The following is a 22,185-nucleotide window of genomic DNA, read 5'->3' as shown; positions in this document are numbered from 1 at the left end:
CGCGTCTATTAATAGTGTTTCCTACATGATTCCAACACAAGTGTGCTTTATTTCTCCTTAATCCCAAAACAGACATTTTCTTAGTTTGAGTCCTGAGCTGGAAAATCAAAGGGTGCATTCAAACCGCCATGCAGTGTGTTTCTCTAACTCTACAGAACAGATGGTCTGGAGAACATAATTGAATCAGCAACAGAAAATGACCTCAAAATGTACGGGTCGTATGTATGAGGACGCAGACATGACATCTGATAGCCAGCAGCTGTTTGCGGTTACGGAGCCCGGCATAAGAAAATAAACCAAACCACAGTCTGGACTGAGACTCATATTCAATTATTCCTTCACGTCTTTCTGGCCAGTGTGAGAAGGTCAGTTGCAGTCAAAAAAAAATCATCAGCTTCAATTACAGTTCTGAAGTTAGAATAATAATTTTGGTGCTAAATTTCTGGTATCTGTCTCATAAGTAGAGTAGTTGTTAATTTGATGATATGGACCAAAATAATAACAGGAAAGATAAAAAGCAAAATAAGATACAAAGAAGCATGATTTCTGCAATCACAGTCCGAGAACTCCTATCCCATCCTACCACTGACGTAAAGGTAAATTGTTGTCCATGGATGTAGCAAGGAAAGTGGTCCTAACAGATGACTGTTCCCGAAATAAAAGCTCCCAGTGAAGATGGGCGGACCAGGACCACAACAGCCTCAGAAATGAACGGAGGCCAGTTTGACAACAGGAAATAGGTCAATACCAAGGTCAGGATTGGCTCCTGGAATCCTGGGGCTAAGTCACGGCTAACTGAGCTAACAGCAGTTAGTGCTAAGCTAAGTTACTTTAGAAACAAGTGAGGTTATCTTTCCATCGGGAAACTCTCTAAATGACCTCGGTACTGTATTCCCTGTCAGTCTCTGAGGCTGTGTTCGTCTCGGTTCAGCCATGTTCACTGCTGCTGCTGAGGCCAGTTCCGTCATCTGCTGACGGTCACGGTTAGCTATTTTAGCAACAAGTAAGCTGCTAAAGCTATATGTCCATCAGGAAACTCTGTGGATAAATTAGCGTACTGAAAGCTGAAGCTGAGCAGAGGATGTCAGAGGGGAAATCCGTAAAATATGATCCAGTGTTACCCAAAGCAGTAAATAAAGTTATAAAGTTGGGCTTTTGTCCAGTGAGGTCCAGCCCCCACAAACACTCCTGTCTGCCCTGGTGAATGGATGTATTCTCCTTCCATGCTTCACTGGACACAAATTTAGTAACACCCCTGAGGGCAGGATGAGTCATCAACAATTTTTAATCGCTTTCCAGGAAAAGACAAACTCTGAATAACCATTAAAAATACCCAAGAATACCTACAAAATTGGCTAGATACTGTTGTATAGGTGACATACAGCGTAACACTTAAACACTGATTTGACTTCATGGGGACTTTAACACGGCACGTTGTTGAATTTAGTTAATAATCACAATAGCTTTACTCATTACTGTCAACATCCATCTAGAATCCAAGCTAGAATCAGCTTTGTGAACATAACATAGTCTTGTCTTATTAACCACTGACCATGTTGTATCAGGCCACTGTCATTCTGCAGTATGCCAGTCAGACACATACTAATACATCAGCACACTCAGGCTCAAAGTAGCACAACATTTCTACTCGCTAAGTACTGGGTGTAAGTGAAGTGTCTTGAACCAGCACTGATACAAATCCCATTGTGTTCTTGAATGCCAAAGCAAATGCCACAGCTCTATTTATTGCCCCCAGCTTATGTAATGTGGAAAAACACATAGTTGTAAATCATGTCAACAGTGTACTGGACAGGCAAGCACAACAAATGAATGAAAGGAAGTCTGAGGTACGCTGACTTCTAACTATATACAGCCTGTATTCTGCGTGTGTGTCTGGGTGAGTCAGATAACAGGAGATTTTTGGTAAGGGGGATTTTGGGGTCATGACAGCTGTTGTTGCTGTCATCAGAGAGATTAAGGCTCTCTAACAAATGCTGCCGCTGAATATCTATTATACTGTATGAATGCTAATGCACTATAAGCACAGCACAGTCTGCAGTAATCTTAGAGCAAACAAAAATCACTGCAAGGAATTCCATGCATTCCCAGTAGCATTAGAATACAAGCGAATAATTTATTTATTCACTGAAAATCCTCAGGATCGGGGGACTTGGTTTCATATTCTGCTGACTTAAACTAATATTTGCTACAAAGTGGTAACAGGACCCAAGAGCCTCTGAAACAAAAGCTTTACTTTTGAATGTCCCATACAAATGGTCAATAGGAAAGACTTTAAAAGTCTGGATGCTTCTTTTTTTTTGGCAAGACAGATACGTTTTTGGTCCAGTGGGTGTTTTCTACCAGTGACATGATGGTGCAGCTTGATTGATTACAGCCCATTGTTTTCATGCAATTCCAGAAAAAGACAGTTGATATTTGAATTCAGCAGCAAAATAAATATACGCTGCTCCTTCTGAAGATTTACAGTCCCTCTCATCATTGTGGAGTTAGATGACATGTCTCTGTGCTAAATGTTTAGTTAGCTTAGCTTAGCATAAAACCTGGAAACAGCTAGTGTGGCTCTGTTGAAAGGTGATGATAATCACCTATCAGCACCTCCCAAGCCTGCTAATTAACATGTTATACCTTGTTTGTTTAATTCTTACAAACAGCAAAGTGTAAAAACAAGAATTTGCCATTTTGTTTTTTAAATCATGTTTAGCATCTTCGTGGGGTCTTTTTATTTAGTAAGATTTAGAGGTGCTAATAGAAATTACCCTCAGACAGAGCCAAGGTAGCTCTTTCCCCCTCCTTACTCTCTTATGCTAAGCTATGCTTGCCAGCTGCTGGCAGTAGTTTTATATTTATCGGACAGTGGTACTCTTTTTCTCATCTGTCTCTTGTCCAGGAAGCGAACAAGCATATTTCCCAAAATGGTGACCTACTGCTTTAATCCTAAACAAATATAAAGAGACATGTTCATCAGATATTCCACATATAATTCAGCATAATGTGTTTCAGTGTGTTTTCTGCTTATAGTTTATAGGCTCACAGTTGAGTTTTTGTTTTTTTGAATTTAGTGATATTTCAGACATGCTGCCAAGAGGCTTGAATCATGAAGATAGAATTCTTACAGTCTTTAACTTGAATCTGAGCCACCGCTTTTGTCTTTTGCATCAGGACGTACTGTGACGGTGCCCGTGCTCTAAACTGTACTGTCTTTCCTCTACAATACCGAGTGACTCCTTCTAATCTGGACTCTCAGGCAGATTGCCAAGTTTCCACCTCGCACAGAGCTGACTGTTTGTTTCCTGTCGTGACTGTTTGCTTCCTGAGGTCAGCAGGTTACGGTCGACGGTTACACAGCACAGCTTACTGACTCTAGGACTCCCAGGTTCAGTAGTTAATCAGTATTAGTCTGGTATGTGCCAAAACAAAACTGTGACGTGGCTGCACCACCGAGAGCTAGGCCAAACGGTTAGGTAACCATTTAAAATTATACTTTGACAAAGAATGATGACTTGTAGCCAACTGTGACATGTAGTGGAATTTTTATTTGACTGATTAGCCAGTTAAATAGCATTTTGCTAACATTAGTTAACTTAAGATGAAAATATATGTTATGTTTACTGACTCCCCATCAACGTCTTTTAACAATCCATAAAATTTGGTTTTCTTTTTAAGGCAGAGGAGCCTAGCACACAGCATATATAAGTACAGGAAACAGGAAAGTTGACCAAAGTACCAATCTTGAAAAAACTGTGGGACTTAGGAAGAGTTAATTATGGTATGAGTATCAGTCTTAAAAAGCCTGCCAGCACCCTACAGTGGTATGTCGTTCCCATGTCCTTTAAGCTCGTCTTTACTTTATAGGGAAGTGAGGTGAGGTCAAGCTGCAGTGAAACTGTGAAGCATTAAGGTCGGCCTCTGACCTCCAGGATTGTCACTGGTTAATAGGCAACAGTGGATCAAGATTAAGTGACTGACCAGTACTGTGACCTTAGTGCAGCATTGAACTGTGCCAATCAGTTATGTAACACCACCTCTATGGAGACAGAAGCTGCGTTAAAACTGCTACTTTTCATACATAGCAGGCTTCATTTTCAAAGAGCTTTGTCGGTCAAGTCCGTTTTAAACCTTCAAGGCAGCAGCTTTGTGTTTATGAGTTTTTCCCATGTTAACCAGCAACTCAGTGTAATTATTCTGGTAAAAATAGCAAAACGGCACCCAAAATTCAGTTTTATGACTGCAATTGTCAGTTTGTTTGTTTGTTTTTTTATTATCAGATACAGGTGTTACCATGACAGCAACTTCACTACCCATAAATTTTGCAGCCAAAGCTCGTGATCAGGGGCTTTAGTGGCGTTGCTGTTCTACTTACAAGATGCTAAACACATGTTTGCAGTGGAGTGTACACTGTAATCACTAACATGTAGAGTAGTTGTTAAGCAATTCAGCGCTTGTCTTGTTACATTACAGTTTTTGTTATGTTGAGGAGAAACAATTCAAAGCCACACTTGTCAGATCAAATTAAAAATAACTTGATGACTCAGAGTCTGTTCCAAATATTACATAATTGTTATGTGGGACTAAATAATGGACCTTGTAGTTCTCTTCAGACCACAATCTAACACAATGAACTGCACTGATTTTATGTTGTGCTTCGAGTAAAGTACCTTTATATGACTAATAATATATATTTTAGTCATTTGTTTTGCCTTGTGTGTTTGTATTGCGTCAGTGGAGTGGAAAACTGTAAATGACAGCTACTGTAAAAATATTTAGGTCACTATTTAGCAATCTCTGAATCATCAGTTTTTTTCTCAGACCCCTTACAAAATAGAAAATATAACAGGTAGTTCTGCTGGCAGTGTGGCTATCTAGGTAGCTAACATGGGTTGTGCTAATAATGCCGTTACGCAGCAGTGAATACAATTTATATACACACATATCACAAACTACAACAAAGTGCAACGCTGTTATTAAGAGTATAAACACTATAATAACGACAAAGTTTAAATTTAAGAAGAGGCAGTATTATTCATAGTGGTTTATGAGATGAGAAATTCCTTCACTCTTAAAATAATTGTGTACACATTTTGTACCTTTGTCTTTTTTTTTTTTTATCCAATTTCCAATCTTCATCTTGTCCCAGATGTTTTGCGGTCATAGTTGCTCGGCTTGGTTCCAGGCTTAAAACTCTTTATTTGGGATTTTCTGAAACATAAATGGAGTGAATGAATGGGAAACTCACTTCCAGAACTGGAGCCAGTGAAAAAGCGAGTGGTAAATTTTTTCATCATCATTGGGTGACGTGAAATATTTCAGTTTTTTGTTTTGGATATTATTCATTAAACTATGGAGAATGTTGAAATTTACTTGCGAGCCTCTGTCATAAAGAACTTCATATCAGCGTTGCTCCTCCTCTCTAACTCTGTCTCACCTTTCACCCACTTTAACCCCCTTTAACATACATTGTACTGTGTCATTTTCCTTCATGTTTGTGTCATGTTTGCCTCTTCCTCTCCTTAATTGCCTTTCCTGTTGTAACCTTTGTCCCATTCTCAACGCTCCCCCTCCCCTCTCTCTCCGTCTGTTTCTGTCTGTTCAGCTAATGAAGCGTCATGGCCTAGCATCAGTAAGAGTGTGTCAGATCGGAGGACCAACAGTCCAGAACAGGTACTCTGCTCTTTCTACACCACACATAGAGAGATAATAGTGAAAGTTAGCACTATCATACATTCACTACCAGATTAGACATTTATTTTAGGTTCATTTTGCTAAGGACCTCCTTGAGGCTGTTTTAGGGCATAGCTCTGACTGTGTGAACTTTTCAACTCATGAAAAAAATATCTTGGGGGAAAAAAATGAGGTTATTCAGTCAGGATTTAGAAAAATCTTTTTACAGATTCTCTCTTTTCATTTCACTGTCTCTCCCTCCCCTCAGCATCCCTCTGGTTATGGTACTTACCCCAGTGCCACCCACCAGGCGGCAGGGCACCACTCTGCCACCAGCTCCCTGCCCCGTTCTGCCCCTGGTACACTGGGCTGGCCCAGATCCAGTGCCACCAATGCCACCTCATCCTCCTCTTCATCATCCTCCTCTTCACAGCAAATACAGCAACGGATCTCTGTCCCTCCAAATTCTAGCCAAGGTAATATAAAATAGCATTTTGCTGCCCTCTCTGGTTGAAAGTTTTGAATCTGTTTCACTTCTGACCTTGTCCAACATTATTGATGGATGTGGTTGGGTTTAGTTAAAGATGAAGGGACATGAGTATTCAACTTTTTAAAATTTGATTTCAATAAAATTCTTACAAAAGATTACAAGCTTCCTTATTTTAGGGAATGATGAAGGTCCACACTTGCACACTTGTACACAGGGATTGCGTTGTAGCTTAGTGTCATGTGTGGCACCTGCTGCACTCTCCATCAGTGCTGGATCAATTTCAAAAGTTTCCATTTACACAAACACATGGGAAAATCGCGTCCAGGTTGAAAAATACCAAACGTACCCTTTAATTGTATATTTTCCCTGCTCTGTCTTTAATGTTAGGCCCTGCCACCACCTCCCAACCCTCTCCCTTGTCCCCACAAACAGAGCGAACAGAACCCCCACCAGCGGTGGCAGTTCGTCCCTATGTCCCGGACCACCCATCCAGGCCTCAGTCCCCAAGGAAGGGCCCCGCCACTATGAACAGCAGCTCCATCTACAGCATGTACCTCCAACACCCGCAGGCCAAAAACTATGGATCTCTCAGCAACAGAACGACTGTCAAAGCAGGTAATAAAACAGCAGAATAAAACAGATTTTTACACACTGTTCTGCATTCATAGACCTAATATAGAGAATGTATAACGCTGTCCTGTTTACTTTTTTCCATAGTCTACGGTAAACCCATCCTCCCCACCTCCTCCACCTCTCCGTCCCCCGTTCCTTTCCTTCAAGGAGGAGGAGTAAAAGCAGGGGGAGAGGATGTTACAGATAAAGAAGGAGGGAAAGCAGTAACTGAGAGCAGTGACGGGCAAATCGTCCCTCCACCCAGCGTGGACAACATCCCTCGTCCCCTAAGTCCCACTAAACTCACCCCAGTTGGTAGGTACCAGAGAATAAATCAAACAGTTTCTTCAATAGAAGAGGAAGTGTTAAGTTGTAAACATCACAGACTTCCCCACTCATCCCTCCACAGCCCACTCCCAGCTACGTTACCAGAGTGATGCGGACCTGGAGGTTCTCCGCCGACGCCTCAGCAATGCCCCACGACCCCTGAAGAAACGGAGCTCGATCACTGAGCCTGAGGGCCCACAGGGGCCAAACATCCAAAAACTACTGTACCAGAGGTCTGCGCTATTGTAAACTGTACTCCACCATGAAAACAACTTAATTAAATATAATAAAAAAGTAAATAATGACTCAAGGTTGTGACAGCTTTGTTAAAACTGATTTCTGTTGTGGTGTGCAGGTTCAATACATTGGCAGGAGGCATGGAAGGAGGCTCAGGTAAGACACTGTTATATGATGATATGACCTTGCCTCAGGATGTTGATGTTAATAGTATTTCCCATGGATGTTCTTGGTTTGATGATGCTCAGATCAGCTGTTTCTCTCTTAATTCCAGGCAACACTTTCTACCAGCCTGACTGCATCATGGGCGACATGGACAACATCCATTCAGCAAATGGAAATGTAGACCTTGGTGACAAGAACATCAGTGTGGCAGCCACGGAGGGCGAAGTTCAAAACCTGAACTCGGGCTCCCGCCGCTTGTCCCCTCCTTCCGTTGCCATAGAAACATCGAAAGAAATGACAAAAGCAGAAACTCCCAATAATGCGTCTCCAACAGCCCAACCCAGCCCATCTCCTGCACCTGAGAGGCCAGAGGACCAGAACAACAACAACCAGAGAGGTTCTAGTCCCTCGCAGAACTCTGCAGGCCACGCCTCCCCTTCTCCATCACCTCCTGCTCCACCTTCACTGCCAAAGGTAGGCATAGATTATAATTACACCTGATATGGGAAACACGCATTAAAATTAGAACTTTTGTTTGCTAGAATTGACACTAATAACATTTCTTTCTTTTGTTAGCAAGTCTTCTACTGTTTTGCGTTTTCCTTTGAAATATATTGCTGCTAACCTAAACAGAGTAATTGTTCTCAATGAAAGCTAATGTGCCATATTAAGCAGTAAATTCTGCACCATCAATGCTTTTCTGTTTCTTTCCCTGTGTGCTGCAGGTGAAGCGAACCAACCTGAAGAAGCCATCATCAGAGCGAACAGGCCACGGCCTGAGAGTCAAGTTTAACCCTCTCGCTCTGCTGCTGGATGCATCATTGGAGGGAGAGTTTGATCTGGTGCAGAGGATTATATATGAGGTAACAGAAGATGATGCTGTTACAGTATTTGTTTTCTAATAATTTTCATATTTCTAATTTGTAATGCTCATTAACTGTCTGCGGATTTAAAATCAAATCAAGCCAGGTTTATTTTTATAGCTCTATATTACAGTGACTCAAAGGGCTTTAAAACCCGGCATCAATAATGGTTCCATACTCATCTTATGCTTTGCAAGAAAACATGAAAAACTACACTCCAGAAATCCTATGGAGATACCCATGGAGAGCCAATTCAAAGAGAGAGAACCTCTCAAACTTCTGGGAGTGCAGTAAGACCAATTGGTTGGAAAATGGCAATTACGTACAAAGATATGAACTGAAAGTTGTCATATCAATATAATATCAAAATACGGTGCAGCCCTGACCATAACTTACTGTATGGAGAGACTAGTTGTTACCATAAATTAACACCTGTGTCCACCAGGTGGTTAGTTCCTTTTCAGTGTTATGGTGCAGTCTAAACCCTGACAGAATAGTATCAAAATGATAATGTAAAAATATAGCGATGTGAGTGTAATCTCACCAGAGAATCTTCTGTTGAGCCCTTAAAGTTTTTGAGCAGTCTGTCAAAAAGAGCTGAACATCATCAATTCGAATGGTTCCAGTTTGGTTACACTTCTAAAACTCTGTGCTTTTGATACGTTCCAGTGTTGAATGAAAAAGACATTACCTTATGCAACAGAAGGATATACATGCCAACCATGCCGTACACCCCCGCACAGATTGCCTCAACAGATCTGCCAATAACTGGAAGATTTTTGAAGCGTTTCAATACCTTCATGACAATTCTTACAAAGTTTAATATCTTTGATCCTCAGCAGCTCTATCAGGGGAGAGGTGGTCTCAGTTGTCAGGTGTGGAAAGTTATTGTTGAACACTCACACTCCATATCAAAGCGTTTCTACACCAGCACAGAGCTACCGAGAACAAAGCCTTAAATCTTTTAAGACAAACCCTCATGTATCCCTGACATCTTTCACTCGGAGACTGGACAAAAGTGCTTACTGACACTCCAAACTGCAAACTCTTGCTGATACTCTCAAGGAAACATTCAGCTGCTTCACATCCAGAACAAAGCTCAGTTTGACGTTCTCATACCCCGAGGCAGTAAGACTCAACAACTCAACAACTTCCAAGCTGTTCAAAAAAGTGTTGCACTATCCTGAGTTTTACAGTGAATTCAGGAACTTGGCTCCTCTATACTGCTCTCCACCGGGGCTTAAAGGGATAGTTTGTAAAGTGGAGTTGTATTAGAAGCAGAGAGGAACACTGCTGTGGACAGGGTCAGTATCAAAAGGTATTTTAGCCACTTAAAGTTGTCCACCAAAAAAGAAAAGTGTTTGCTATATTCAGAATATTTTCACTGCTTTACTTTGCCATCAGACAGGATTTGCTGACGGGAAACTGACATTATATAGGTCAGATAGCACTCTCTCCAAACCAACCAAACTGCATATGTGAACGACTTTGGTGTTTTAACAGGATTGTTTGGCTTCACACACACAAAGTCACACAATAACTCAAACAAACTAACCGATTGAGGCAGCAGTAGTCCAGCAACTCCTGTGTTCTGCAAGACAAAATGACTGATTTCACCTGTGGAATTTGGTTGGTTTGGAGAGAGTGATATTTGGCTTGTATAACAGCAGTTTCCCATCAGAAAAGGCTGTCTGATAGCAAAGTAAAGTGATGAAAATATTCTAAATATAGCAATCACTGAAATTGATATTAATGTTTTTCTTTTTTAGGTGGCTAAGATATATTTTGTTGCTGACCCTGCCCACAGCGGTACATTGCTTAGCTTCTGTGCTAAGTGCATAGCTTCTTCTAACTGGGAACATGTCGACCACCATCTACTATAGGTAACACATTGACTATCGATTAAGTGCCTCATACAACCCCACTTCAAATAATCAGAACTATCCCTTTAAGTTAAAGGTTTCTCAGTGAACCAATGTGGGTATTTTGCGTTTTTTTTCCGTTGTTGCTGTGGGTAGCCAATCAGTCTAACAGCTAACTAGTCTAATGTCTCGCTGTATTTTTTCTCATTTTATCTATCTTTAAGGTGGAAAATCCCAGTATGCCTAATGATGAAGGCATTACTCCTCTTCATAACGCTGTCTGCGCTGGTCATCACCATATTGTTAAGTTCCTGCTGGACTTTGGAGTTAATGTGAACGCAGCTGACAGTGACGGATGGTCAGTACCTTCAATTCAATCATGTAATAGTGCAGTCTAATAACAGCACAGTGGCTGCTGAAGGACCAGAGGGTGTTTTGGGAAATGAACACACTCTGTGGCAGTGATACTGCAGCTCAGCTCAGAGGCAACAATGACAGAGATAATTGCATTTCTAAATTCAGTTTTGACTCAGCTGCCGTAGCAGTATTGAAGAAAGAGATTACCAAGTCTAATGAGGATCTGCATTCAGAAGTTAAATGATTTATTCCTGTTTAGTTAATGTCTAAGCCTGTTTCGTGATGATGTTAATTGTGTTTAGCCTATTAGATATTCGATATTAACTGCACTACTGGAACATCCTTGTCCTTTCTGTATCAGAGGTGAATGAACCTTGTCCAGCTGAGGAATGTTTAAAGTCACATTTGCTGTTGTCCCTCCTAGGACTCCCCTGCACTGTGCAGCTTCATGTAACAGCGTCCACCTCTGTAAGATGCTGGTGGAGTCCGGGGCCGCCATTTTCGCTACAACGATTAGTGATGTCGAAACAGCGGCAGACAAATGTGAAGAAATGGAGGAGGGCTACACACAGTGTTCACAGTTCCTCTATGGTATGTAAATACAGACAGAGTCAGCATTTAAAATTTGATCAAACCTATGGAAGAAAATACCAAATATAGAAATTTTCTCTCTCTCTCTATATATATATATATATATATATATAGAGAGAGAAATATATATAATTATATATAAAATATATAATTATTTCTATAATTTTTCAAGACCATAGTTTTTAGTATGAATCTTCTGTGTCTGTCCAAGGTGTGCAAGAAAAGTTGGGTGTGATGAACAAAGGTTTGGTCTACGCTCTCTGGGACTACACGGCCCAGCAGGCCGACGAGCTGTCCTTCAGCGAGGGGGACGCCCTCACCATCCTGCGTCGGCGTGACGACACAGAGACAGAGTGGTGGTGGGCACGGCTTAACGACCGCGAGGGATACGTGCCCAGAAACCTGCTGGGGGTGAGAGAACACCAGACATTACAACAACTAACACCTCTCCAAAAATGTGTGCACACAGTTCAGTCCACTCTAATGACCCATAGAAAAGTTGGACAACTTCGATGACACACTTAATACATCACTGTGTTAATCATTTATCACACCACTAAGCCACACCCCCTAAACACTAAACACCAAAACTCGCCCTGTTCATTCAGTACATTAGCTGTGATATAGCAGAGGAAACAGCAGATTTATCCGCGCACAGTGTCTTACGGTCTGCCTCCATGATGTTCAGGCACCTTGAGAACAATGTTAACATGATGTAGTGACCCTGCCCTCTTTCTTTCTCTGTTGCTCTCTCTCCAGCTGTATCCAAGGATCAAACCCAGACAACGCTCACTGGCATGAAGCCCAGATCAGGAGCCACGTGCACGCTCGCAGAGGGCGCGTGCACGCACAAAAGGAGCAGCGGCACGTGGGCGGAGGCATTAGCCAAGAAAAAAAGAACAAAGGATGGAGGTAGTTGGGAGGCTGAAGGAAGAAGGAAACATAGATGGAGCTCACAACTCTGATGAAGCAACTTTTTTTTTATCCGTTTGTTTGGATGTAATGCTGGAATCACAGAGCCACTTTATGGTAGAGTCATAATATATTTTCACTGAGTTGCTGCAGTTAAAAGAAATTGCCTGAATCTAATTTTGAGCAACAGTAGCTTGGCAACTTCACACCAGTTCAGCCGCATGAAAGAAGCTGAACAGAAAAAAAAAAAAAGAAATTTATTCCATAATTTGGATGCAGCTTTGAGTTCTTCCAGCTCAGAACATGAAAGCTTGGAATTATAAAGATTTATCTGACATTTACCCAAATAATCTCAATCTTTGAATGCCACTTTATTTTTGTAGGATATTAATTAAGAAAACACCCAGATGGATCTTCATAAAACCAAGTTCATCAACAGCAAAATGATTCTCAATGGCAGTGAACATAGTATGTTGTCTGAAAACACCTTCACACTGTGATGTGAAGATTTAAATGCAGTAAATATATAGGACAGATCAGGTCAAAGTATGTGTGAGATGTGAAGTTGGACAGAGGAAAGTGACAAGAGGGAACAGACAGTGTAACTCTGAATGACTGTTTAAGGGATAGTGCTGATTTTTTGAAGTGGGGTTGTATGAGGTATAGGGCTCTTATTAGTACTTAATACCTTTAAGGTATTGATTTAAATAAGTCAGTACCGTGTAGTATTGGAACTTCAACTCAAACAATACCTGTATTCAGTCCTCCATATAAACATTTTTATATGGTTTTGCTTGCAGCCAACTACACCAAAAATTCTTCATGATGAAGAAAAAGGTATCAAATGAAGTACTCCACTGGTATTGGTATCACTTTTTACTTGTATTGGTACTGGTGCCATCATTTTTTTAAACAATACCCAGCCCTAATGAGGCCCCAGTTTGGAGAAGCAGTGTTTGTTGGAAGGGTCAGCAACAAAAGATATTTCAGCCATTAAAAATGTCCTCGTTAAAAATGATCAATGTCAGCTTAAGTGTACTCTGTATTTAGAATATTTTCATGGATTTACTTTGCCATCAGACAGCCTTTTCTGGCAGGAAACCGCTGCCAAAACAAAAAGGACCAGAAGTTCCTGTTCTACCGCTGCCTGGATCTAATCATTTATTTGTGTTAACGTGTGACTTTGGTGAATCTAAACTCATTTTAAAGCACCGAAGTCACGCAGTTACTTGAACAAACTAACAGATGGAGGCAGCAGTAGATCAGCAGCTCCTGTGTTCTGCAAGGAAAAATTTCTGACTTGCCTAATATTGATATTTGGTTTATATAACAGTAGTTTTCAAAAAAGGCTGTTTGACAGCAAAGTAAAGTGGTGAAAAAAAATATTCACAAGTCTAGGGTACAATTAAATGGATTTGTTGTTTTTTGTTTTTTGTTTTTTTTCAGTGGACCTTTTTTATGTGGCTAAACTACATTTAGTTGTCCACAGTAGTACATGGCTGGCTTTCCAAACTGGGGGTGTGCATACCGGCATCTCCTGTAGGTAACACACTGACTGCTGATAAGTCATATTGCCCTGCTTCAAAAAAGAACTCAGGTTTAGTTAGGTTGTTGAGGGAGCAGCGATTAGCAGCGTTAGTCAGAAATAACACAGAAAACTGCAACCAGAAGACTAAAGAAGCAGAATCCAGCAAGCTTTTGATGCATGGTGGCTGAGGTCCACATCAACCCACACAAGCAACAATGATGATAATATCATTTTATGGCATGGTTAAAAAAACAAAAAAAAGGTTTGAACTGATATCAGAAAAACATTTTGATTTCACAAAATGCTGTAAGAGGCATCTGTGAATCATTATGGATGTCTCAGCATTCTACTATTCTCTATTTATGTTGACTCAGCACTGATGCATGTTGTCATATCAACATCTGTTCAGCAAAATGGTTGCTGCTGGTAAGAAAGGAGGAAAAGAAGGAAAACAAGAATGTGAGAAGTGAATTTGTGAAACCAAAATACCCAGAAAATGGGTTTAGGGGTGAAGGAGAAAGTGACAATATTTTAATTTGAAATAAAACTTCTGCCAGTTTTTACCCATTAACACTTAGTCCACACTAAGACCTGGCACATGTTGGTCTTCATACTGGGTCAGTATCGGTACCAGGCTCTAAAACTAACAGTATAATGAAGCAGTGATTCTCATCTACCAGAAGCTCAGTGTTAAAGGATTTTATATTCATCAGTCCTCTTAAATATATCACATTAACACTCCTGTGGTTACTGTGTGTTGTCTTCAAAGTCGAGACAAACATCGTCATAGCAAACCCAGCCTCACCCTGCCACATTTTGAACAAAGGCTGAGAATATAGTTGTATACATCATCCCTGGGCTAACTGCTTTAGTGTTGGAATGGGGCTAAATTAGCCGAGAGTGAATGAAGTGTCATCTCTGATTTTATTTTTTCTTCAAATTTACATATTTCAGTAGTTGTATGAAATGTATTATTCTCCTGGTTTGTTGTTTTATTTAAAACAAAGCTTTGGAAATTGTTTTTCTATTATTATAATTGTTGTTATTATTATTATTATTATTATCATCATTATTATTATTACTATTATTAGACACATTTGCTCGTTTCTTTATGTGTCAATGCTGGCGCCACTCACTGCTGCCACCCAGTGTACAGGAAGGGTTTGACACAAATCGTCATGTCCTTTATTAACATGCTGTGTAAAATATGAAGCAATAAGCTGAGTGATGTTGGTCTGAGGAGTGCGAACCATTACTTTGTGTATATGCAACCTGTAACTACACAGCTAATGTACAATAATAATAAAGAAATTATAATCCATACAGAGAATAAATGACTGTGACCGATTTACTCAAGTTTCTGAATAAAATGCACAAAGAATGAAGAAAGAAAGAGTGTCAAAGGTAGGAGCTGGTTGTAGTTAGAACATCTGGATACATCAAAATCAAACAAAACATAGGGAAGCACATAACATACAAAGAAAATTAATGTAGAACTTTCTGGCTGACTTTCTCTCTCTCTCTCTCTCTCTCTCTCTCTCTCTCTCTCTCTCTCTCTCTCTCTCTCTCTCTCTCACTTTTTTTCTGACACACACACACACACACACGTGTTCATGTCTTAGTAATAAATTGTGGACTTTAGAGGGGAATTATTGTTCACAGGTGATCCAGGTCTCTACATCGACAGGAGGCTGTGCGCAGGTTAGTTCATTTCTACAACTGTACTTTAATTCACTATGTTGTCACACTGTGCGATTACTGTATTTGACTGAGTTTATCGTACAGTCCCTCTTATCATCAATTTCACTGGAATGTGTCAGGTTACCACATGACATAAAAAAGTGAATTTAAGAGAAAAATGTGAAGTTTTCTTCAGACATTTTGTCCTCTCATTTTTCATCGATCCTTTCATTTGTTTATTTTACATTTTCAAACAGTCAATATTCCATTGTTTATAGTTTACTTGAAATTACTAATAACTTAAAAATAATAGTAGCCTATTTGATTACCGTAAGACGAATAAATAGTACTATTATTATTATTATTATTATTATTATTATTATTATTATTATTATTATTGGAAAAGTAAATCACGTGCCACATTTATTTTGAAGTAGCGACCGGAAGTGGTCGTGTTTTGCTGCTCTGTGCTACATCAGATAGCATAATGCAGCGTGCACTGAAAATATTACTTTGTATGAAATAAACCGCCTCGTCATTAAATGTCAGAGCCTCGTTCAACAAGGCATTTTGTCTAAACGTAAGTCAACGTTTAATACTTTAAAGTAGACTGCTAAGTAATGACGTAAAGTTATTATATAGGTTACATTGTAAGTTAGTGTACGTTACGTAAGGTTTTGTATTTTGTATTTGTTGCGTCCCACAGTCACTGGTCAAACAGCTCCTGTGGCTGTAGAACATGAAGGTTCACAAAGCTTGTAGAACACATTTATTTCTGGACAAATTTGTTCTACTATGTGGATAAAAGTCGCGTGAAGATTGAGAAACAAAATACTTAAAGCAAGACACTTTGAACTCTAGATTCACAAATCCTGATCACAACAAATAGTTGAATAAACGCATCAAAATAAAATGATCCCTAATGTTATCAAGATGGGTTTGCATGTTTGACATGTCTGCTGCTGTCACTGATTTTTAGATCTCATTCCATTATGGATTTCTGTTGTTTTTTACTTACTGAATTCAGAACAACAAACAGTTAAGCTCACTTTCAGCAGGTATGGACTAAAAAAAAAAAGCTTAACTTACAGAGTATAGAAATATTACAGTTGTGCTGCTTTTCCGTGTTCATGTTCATGTCACATGCCTACTTGTGTTACTGCTACTCCACTAGAGGTCAATCTTTCAAGCCTGATACTGATTATCAGGAAAACAAATGACCAATATTTGGAACCAATATATATTTGCAGTAAAAATAAAAATTTTTGGTGCCTTTTTGTTTAATGTAGGGATTGGAAGTGGAATTTTGGAGCTGACGCCAATACTGATATTATGGTGTAAAAAAAAAAGAAATTGATGAATTGGTAGATATTCTTTCTACAGAATATGATATACTGAATTTATAATATATACATACACACATATTTTGTAAGGATCCCTCAAAAGTGGTTAACACAAGAGACAGGATATTTTAAAGGTCGACAATAAAAACAATAAACTTGCATCAGTATTTTAATACTTTTATTTAAAAAAAAATTGCAAATTGTGCTAAATAAAAAACATAAATGGTAAATATTTAGAGCAAAAATGATCAAATATAGACATGATAGGCATAAATCAGACAACATATAGGCAGATACCCATATAGGCAAAAATTGATCGACTGATATTTTGGTTGGGCTTTATGAAAATCGAATTTTCCAACATTGTCATAAAACAAAAAGTGCAGGGAGCTGCCAGCAGCATTTCTTAAGTGTAACTGTAAATTTTAATATATAAGCAAAATACAAAAAGTAAATGTAAATAGTAAATTTAAAATGAAAAAAGAGAAAAAATTAATAAAACTAGTAAAAGTTGCAATACAACTTCACTGTCAGTACACACAGATTAAATAAACAGTACACACGACACTTTGAACAAATGTACAAAACACATCAGTCATGACAAATGTACAGAACATTTCAGCCAATCAGCTCTTCTCCTAACTTTTAAAATGTTTCTGACTCTAGTTGAAGGCAGCACTGGTCACACAGTAGGGCAGGAAACTCCAGTCTGAACATTGAAACCTATAATATTAATTTATTATATAAAAATTCTTGAGTAAAGAAAGCATTTTCCTGTTGACAACCTAATCACCCTGATGAAAATATATTTCTGTGTCAGCTGTCATCAGGCGTTTGCTGAGTTGTTATCACGCTCAGCTTTCTTCTTATCTCACACATTGTTTGCCATCTGAAACCAGTTACACCATGGCGGCGAAGCATTTCCACCTGAACACGCCGCTGCTGGAGAGCGTCAGCATGTCCAAACGCGTGGGAACCTCCGTGTACCTGAAGATGGAGAACTCGCAGCCCTCTGGCTCCTTCAAGATCCGTGGCATCGGACACCTCTGCCAGCAGGTAGGAACCCTCAAACCCTTTGCTGCTGCTTGGAAAAATCATCTGATGATTTGTCATTTGGATTAAAGGGCAACACTGACTGACGGTGGAGTAGATCTCAGAAAAAAAAAAAACTTGCTCTTTCCTACAGCTCGCCAGACAGTCTAAAGGAGTTGTCTGCTCTTCAGGTGACATTTCTACCGTTTCATGTTAATATGCACAATACACTTACATCAGTTGGTGACTGTTATATAACATAATATGGCATTTTTCTAGGTGGTAATGCAGGTATGGCTGCAGCCTATGTTGCCAGAAAAATGGGTCTGCCAGCCACCATCGTCATTCCCTCCTCCTCTTCTCAGCTGGTCGTTCAGAGACTCCAGGATCAAGACGCTACTGTCAAGATCACAGGCAAGGTGAAGTAGAATATTAAATGTAAGTAAATGTCTCTTAGAGCCTCTTCAGAGCTGGTGTTAACATGCGTCCTGTGTAGTCCGATTGCATGGACAGCTTTGACTTCATGAGTTCACACCTGCTATTAAATTGCTTCCCAGAGGCCTGTTTTGTTAGTTGAATGTCCATTACTGCCTGTTTGGTGGTTTATTCGTTCCTGTTTTTGTTGTTTTCAGTTCAACACCACACTAAACTATCAGCCCACAGTGAGTCTCATTTTACCAGTGCTGCTCTTCACAGCAACACGATGTTTTTACAAGGAAAGAAACAACTGAACAGGATAGTTCACCCACAAAATGAAAATTCAGTTAATATCTGCTCATCCTCAGACCGATCAAAGGTCAGGTTTAGTTTTTTACTCCACAAAACTAAGCTGGAGTTTCACAGGAAATCGGTGCTGCAGAATCTCCCAAAAATTTTTTTAAAGTGAATGGTGACCAGTTTTCAAACGGAAACAAAACAGCCATTTTCATTTTTGGGTGAACTGTCCCTTCATGTTTGCAAAGTGTGTTGTTTATTTTAATAGGCGGCTCAACAGCAGCCGCCATTATCACGCTGGGACAGACAGACGTGATCTTTTTTCCACAAAGAAATTCATTAATGTTTACACCTGTACTTCAGGCTGTCAACTCGTGATCAGATCACTGAGGATCCATGTTAATATTAGGTCTGAACAGGACCTTTGTGGTTTCAGAATCTGTTTCAGTCTTAAGAACAAGAATTGAACATGAAGTTTAGAAGAGAAATTGAAGTAAACTCCTCTTCTTCTTAGGTTTGGGATGATGCCAATGCAGAGGCTCTCAGACTGGCAGAAACTGAAGGACTCACCTACGTTCCTCCGTTCGATCACCCGCTGCTCTGGTAGAAACAATCATCACAGTTACAGTTTCTGTATTGTAAGTTTAATGGCTGAACTGTAAAAGTGCCAATATGAAATGACCTCCTGTATCTCCCTCCTCGCCACGCGCCCAGGCAGGGCCACGCCAGCATGATCGGGGAGGTTGCAGCCTCTCTGGGTCCCGACGTGAAGCCTGGAGCTGTGCTGCTGTCTGTGGGCGGAGGGGGCCTCCTCTGTGGTGTCATCCAGGGCCTGAAGGACGTCGGCTGGACAGACGTACCGGTCGTCGCCATGGAGACAGTAGGGGCCGACTGTTTCAACGCGGCGGTCAAGGCTGGGAGGGTGGTAACCCTGGATGACATTACCAGGTCAGAGGTTAAAGTGGCTCAAATGTTTCCTGCAGTCACGAATCCCACCAGACTGACTGACTTCATCCTCGTGTGTGTGTCCACAGTGAGGCTAAATGTCTCGGAGCGAAGACGGTCTGCCAGAAAGCTTTTGAATACAGCCAGTGCAGCGAGCTTAAGGTCATCTCTGAGCTTGTGACTGACCAGCAGGCTCTGCAGGCTGTCCAAACATTCCTGGGTCAGTCCCTTTCTTTATTTCAGCGTGCATGTTGATGTTCCAAGGAACTGTAATGAATAATCTCCCTTAGAAGTACATAAACTTTACTTCATGCTGGTTTCATTTGACTTAAACTCAGTGTGTGTGTCTTCTTGTAGATGAGGAGCGTGTGTTGGTAGAGATGGCGTGTGGAGCAGCACTAGCAGCTGTCTACAGTGGACTGATTCACAGACTGCAGGAGGAAGGTAACACAACAAAGGCCATGGGTTCGATGCACATTTATATGCAAGATTCAAGATTAACTTTATTGTTCCGCACGGTGGGAACATTTCATCACCCATGCTACAGCCAGAAAAAAACAATATAAACTGTCTGGCCAAAAAAGAAGTCACCACTTGGATTTAACTAAGCAAACAGGTCAGAGCCGTCCATTGGATAATTACTGCAGTGATTAATATGTTTCACCTGGCAACAAGTTATTTAACCCTAACTGATGCAGCGAGTAGCTTCTCATTTCTTAAACAACCATGTCTGAAGACATCAAGCGATGAAAACAGCTAAGGAGATTAATTAAACTACTAAAATTAGATTAAGAACTGTCCAACACGTTATTAAAACCTGGAAGGATGGTGGTGAAGCATCATCTTCAAGGAAGAAATGTGGTGTGTTGAATGATCGTGATCAGAGATCACTTAAACGTTTGGTGAAATCGTTGTAATCGTAAAACATCAACAGTAGAACTCACAGCTCTGTTTAATAGTGAAAGTAAAGGACTAAACAGCTGTGTAACCTTAAGAAAACCAATTATCAGAAAAGCTTATCAGAAAAAAAAGGCTTCAATTTGCAGGGAGCGTAAAGATTGGACTCTGGAGCAAATGGAAAAAGGTCATTATGTGTCCAAAAAATGAGGTCGGCTCAGTACCTGAATATACTGAATGAACAGGTTTTTAATGTATTTTTTTCTTCCCTGATGTCACGTGCACATTCCAAGATGACGATGCCAGGATTCATCAGGCTCAAACTGTGAAAGAGTGGTTCAGGGTGTCCACACCTTAACCCCATTGAGAATGTTTGGGATGTACTGTAGAAGACTTTACGGTCCGACTCTCTTATCATCAATACAAGATCTTGGAAAAGCTAAAGGCCGTTATCAAAGCTAAAGGCCGTTATCAAAGCTAAAGGCGGTCCAACAAAAGATTAGAGTGTGTGACTTGTTTTTTTTTTTTTTTTTTGGCCGGGCAGTGTACATACATATAGAATATACATAAAACACCAGACAGACATAAAGGACAAACATATCAGCAGTAATAATTCAAACACAGAAGGACCCTGTTCCTACTGAAACCTCCAAATAGCAGAAGGCACAACACTTGTCAGAAACAGATGTCAAAATACTGTTCCAAAAGAAATACACAGAGTAATATTCTACATAAAACCATGTCATGCTGCAGAGATGCCATCTCTCCCTGTAAAAATAACACAGTTACCTCCTGTGTCCTTCAGTGAATCATTGAAAATCGCATCACAATTGGTCTGAAAGTTAGATATCGCTCAGTCCTGTCTGCCACTTTTTTAAGTTTTATACATTTTTATCCACTTTGTTAGTTTTCACAGTTGGAAAAGGAACATTATGTATAAAGCACACGCAAAAACAAAGCACCCTTTAATCCTAACTAAAAGTAGCTTGTTGTTTAATAAAACAATGTTACATTTAATATCTTTTTTTCATTCAGTTCAACTACACTTAAACAGTTCAAACTAAATCTGAAACACCAATTTTGAAACAATATGTTTGGCTCTGTAAAATTTAAATAATGTGGTTAGAGGTGTGTGTTTAAATACTTTGTAGTAGATTTAAGATTTAGATTTAATTTTGAGCTCTTCTGTTTGTTGATAACAGTGACTCAGTGTCTGAGGCCTTTCGGACAAGTAATCTAGTTGGCAAACATGTGGCTCTTAATGGTCTTTATTTACTCACAGGTCTTATTCTCATCCATGTTAGATCATAAGACCTCCAGCCATGTCTGTAAAAAGTATTTAAAAGCATTTATTATCATGAAACTTCCTGTCCTGCTTCTAATGAGGGGAAACTTTTGGAGAAGATGGTCACTTCTGTTGCACTGCTTCTTTCCAGGTCGGCTGCCGACTCTGTCTGGCCCTCTGCTGGTGATCGTGTGCGGTGGCTGCAGCGTGGACATGGAGCAGCTGGACAACCTCAAACGCAAACTGCAGGCATAACCAGGCAAACGTGTCTGTGTGGGTGCATAGGAATAAAACTGGATCAGCTCTGTGAATGATGTGTAGACAGACTAATGGAATAAAGATGAATTCTACAAGAACTCCAGACGTATATATCGTCTAATTTTGAAGCAAATGTGTTTGAATTGCAGGCAGTTTAGGAATTAGTGCTTCTAATATTGCAGAATAATTTTTAAGTCACATAAAATATAAAAATGCAATAAAGAGAATGTCTTCAGTTATGAATAATTGAGTGAATCATACGTTTTCACCCTGCTCAGCTCACTGAACTATCAGAATTTAGTTACCAGGTTTTTCCACATGGTGGCGTCACAGATCACAATTCAGAAATACACCAGCCACTCAGTCTGAGTGGACTGCTTAAACAGATATTTGTTGATTTGATTTAAT

General features: G+C 40.0%; 2 protein-coding genes across 7 annotated transcripts in view; both read left to right on the top strand.

The window, feature by feature from the left end:
• The window catches only part of LOC146310491 (apoptosis-stimulating of p53 protein 1-like), a 58,075-nt gene extending 43,131 nt beyond the window's left edge, over positions 1-14,944 (top strand). For 5 of the 6 annotated variants that reach the window (XM_084742095.1, XM_084742096.1, XM_084742092.1 and 2 more), the window contains 12 exons: positions 5,612-5,679; positions 5,948-6,155; positions 6,557-6,784; positions 6,887-7,096; positions 7,191-7,341; positions 7,464-7,501; positions 7,620-7,984; positions 8,236-8,373; positions 10,460-10,593; positions 11,017-11,183; positions 11,395-11,594; positions 11,943-14,944. In XM_084742095.1, coding sequence (XP_084598221.1) covers positions 5,612-5,679; positions 5,948-6,155; positions 6,557-6,784; positions 6,887-7,096; positions 7,191-7,341; positions 7,464-7,501; positions 7,620-7,984; positions 8,236-8,373; positions 10,460-10,593; positions 11,017-11,183; positions 11,395-11,594; positions 11,943-11,984 — 1,949 coding nt within the window. In that variant the 3' untranslated portion in view covers positions 11,985-14,944. The remainder of the gene's footprint in view (positions 1-5,611; positions 5,680-5,947; positions 6,156-6,556; positions 6,785-6,886; positions 7,097-7,190; positions 7,342-7,463; positions 7,502-7,619; positions 7,985-8,235; positions 8,374-10,459; positions 10,594-11,016; positions 11,184-11,394; positions 11,595-11,942) is intronic. The other variant, XM_084742094.1, reaches the window with a different exon arrangement.
• Positions 14,945-15,746: 802 nt separating this feature from the next.
• On the top strand, positions 15,747-21,774 carry sdsl (serine dehydratase-like). Its single transcript, XM_084742955.1, has 9 exons — positions 15,747-15,883; positions 17,546-17,702; positions 17,833-17,869; positions 17,958-18,097; positions 18,907-18,995; positions 19,107-19,340; positions 19,427-19,557; positions 19,695-19,781; positions 21,671-21,774. Exons 2-9 carry the CDS (start codon positions 17,553-17,555, stop codon positions 21,772-21,774), a joined length of 972 nt encoding a protein of 323 aa, XP_084599081.1. The 5' UTR covers positions 15,747-15,883; positions 17,546-17,552.
• The last annotated feature ends 411 nt before the right edge of the window (positions 21,775-22,185 follow it).

Source organism: Lutjanus erythropterus, chromosome 18 (genome assembly GCF_056507025.1).
Source record: "Lutjanus erythropterus isolate fLutEry1 chromosome 18, fLutEry1.hap2, whole genome shotgun sequence".
NCBI lineage: Eukaryota > Metazoa > Chordata > Actinopteri > Lutjaniformes > Lutjanidae > Lutjanus > Lutjanus erythropterus.
Note: the sequence above shows the minus strand (reverse complement) of the source record. Positions and strands in the feature narration are given on the sequence as shown.

What these genes read in the sequence shown, in the direction of transcription:
- sdsl (XM_084742955.1), top strand. Translation starts at nt 17,553, where the DNA reads ATGGCGGCGAAGCATTTCCACCTGAACACGCCGCTGCTGGAGAGCGTC. An exon ending in CTGTCAAGATCACAGGCAAG is followed by an intron (nt 18,098 to 18,906) that starts GTGAAGTAGAAT and finishes TCTTCTTCTTAG; the next exon opens with GTTTGGGATGATGCCAATGC. An exon ending in TCACAGACTGCAGGAGGAAG is followed by an intron (nt 19,782 to 21,670) that starts GTAACACAACAA and finishes GCTTCTTTCCAG; the next exon opens with GTCGGCTGCCGACTCTGTCT.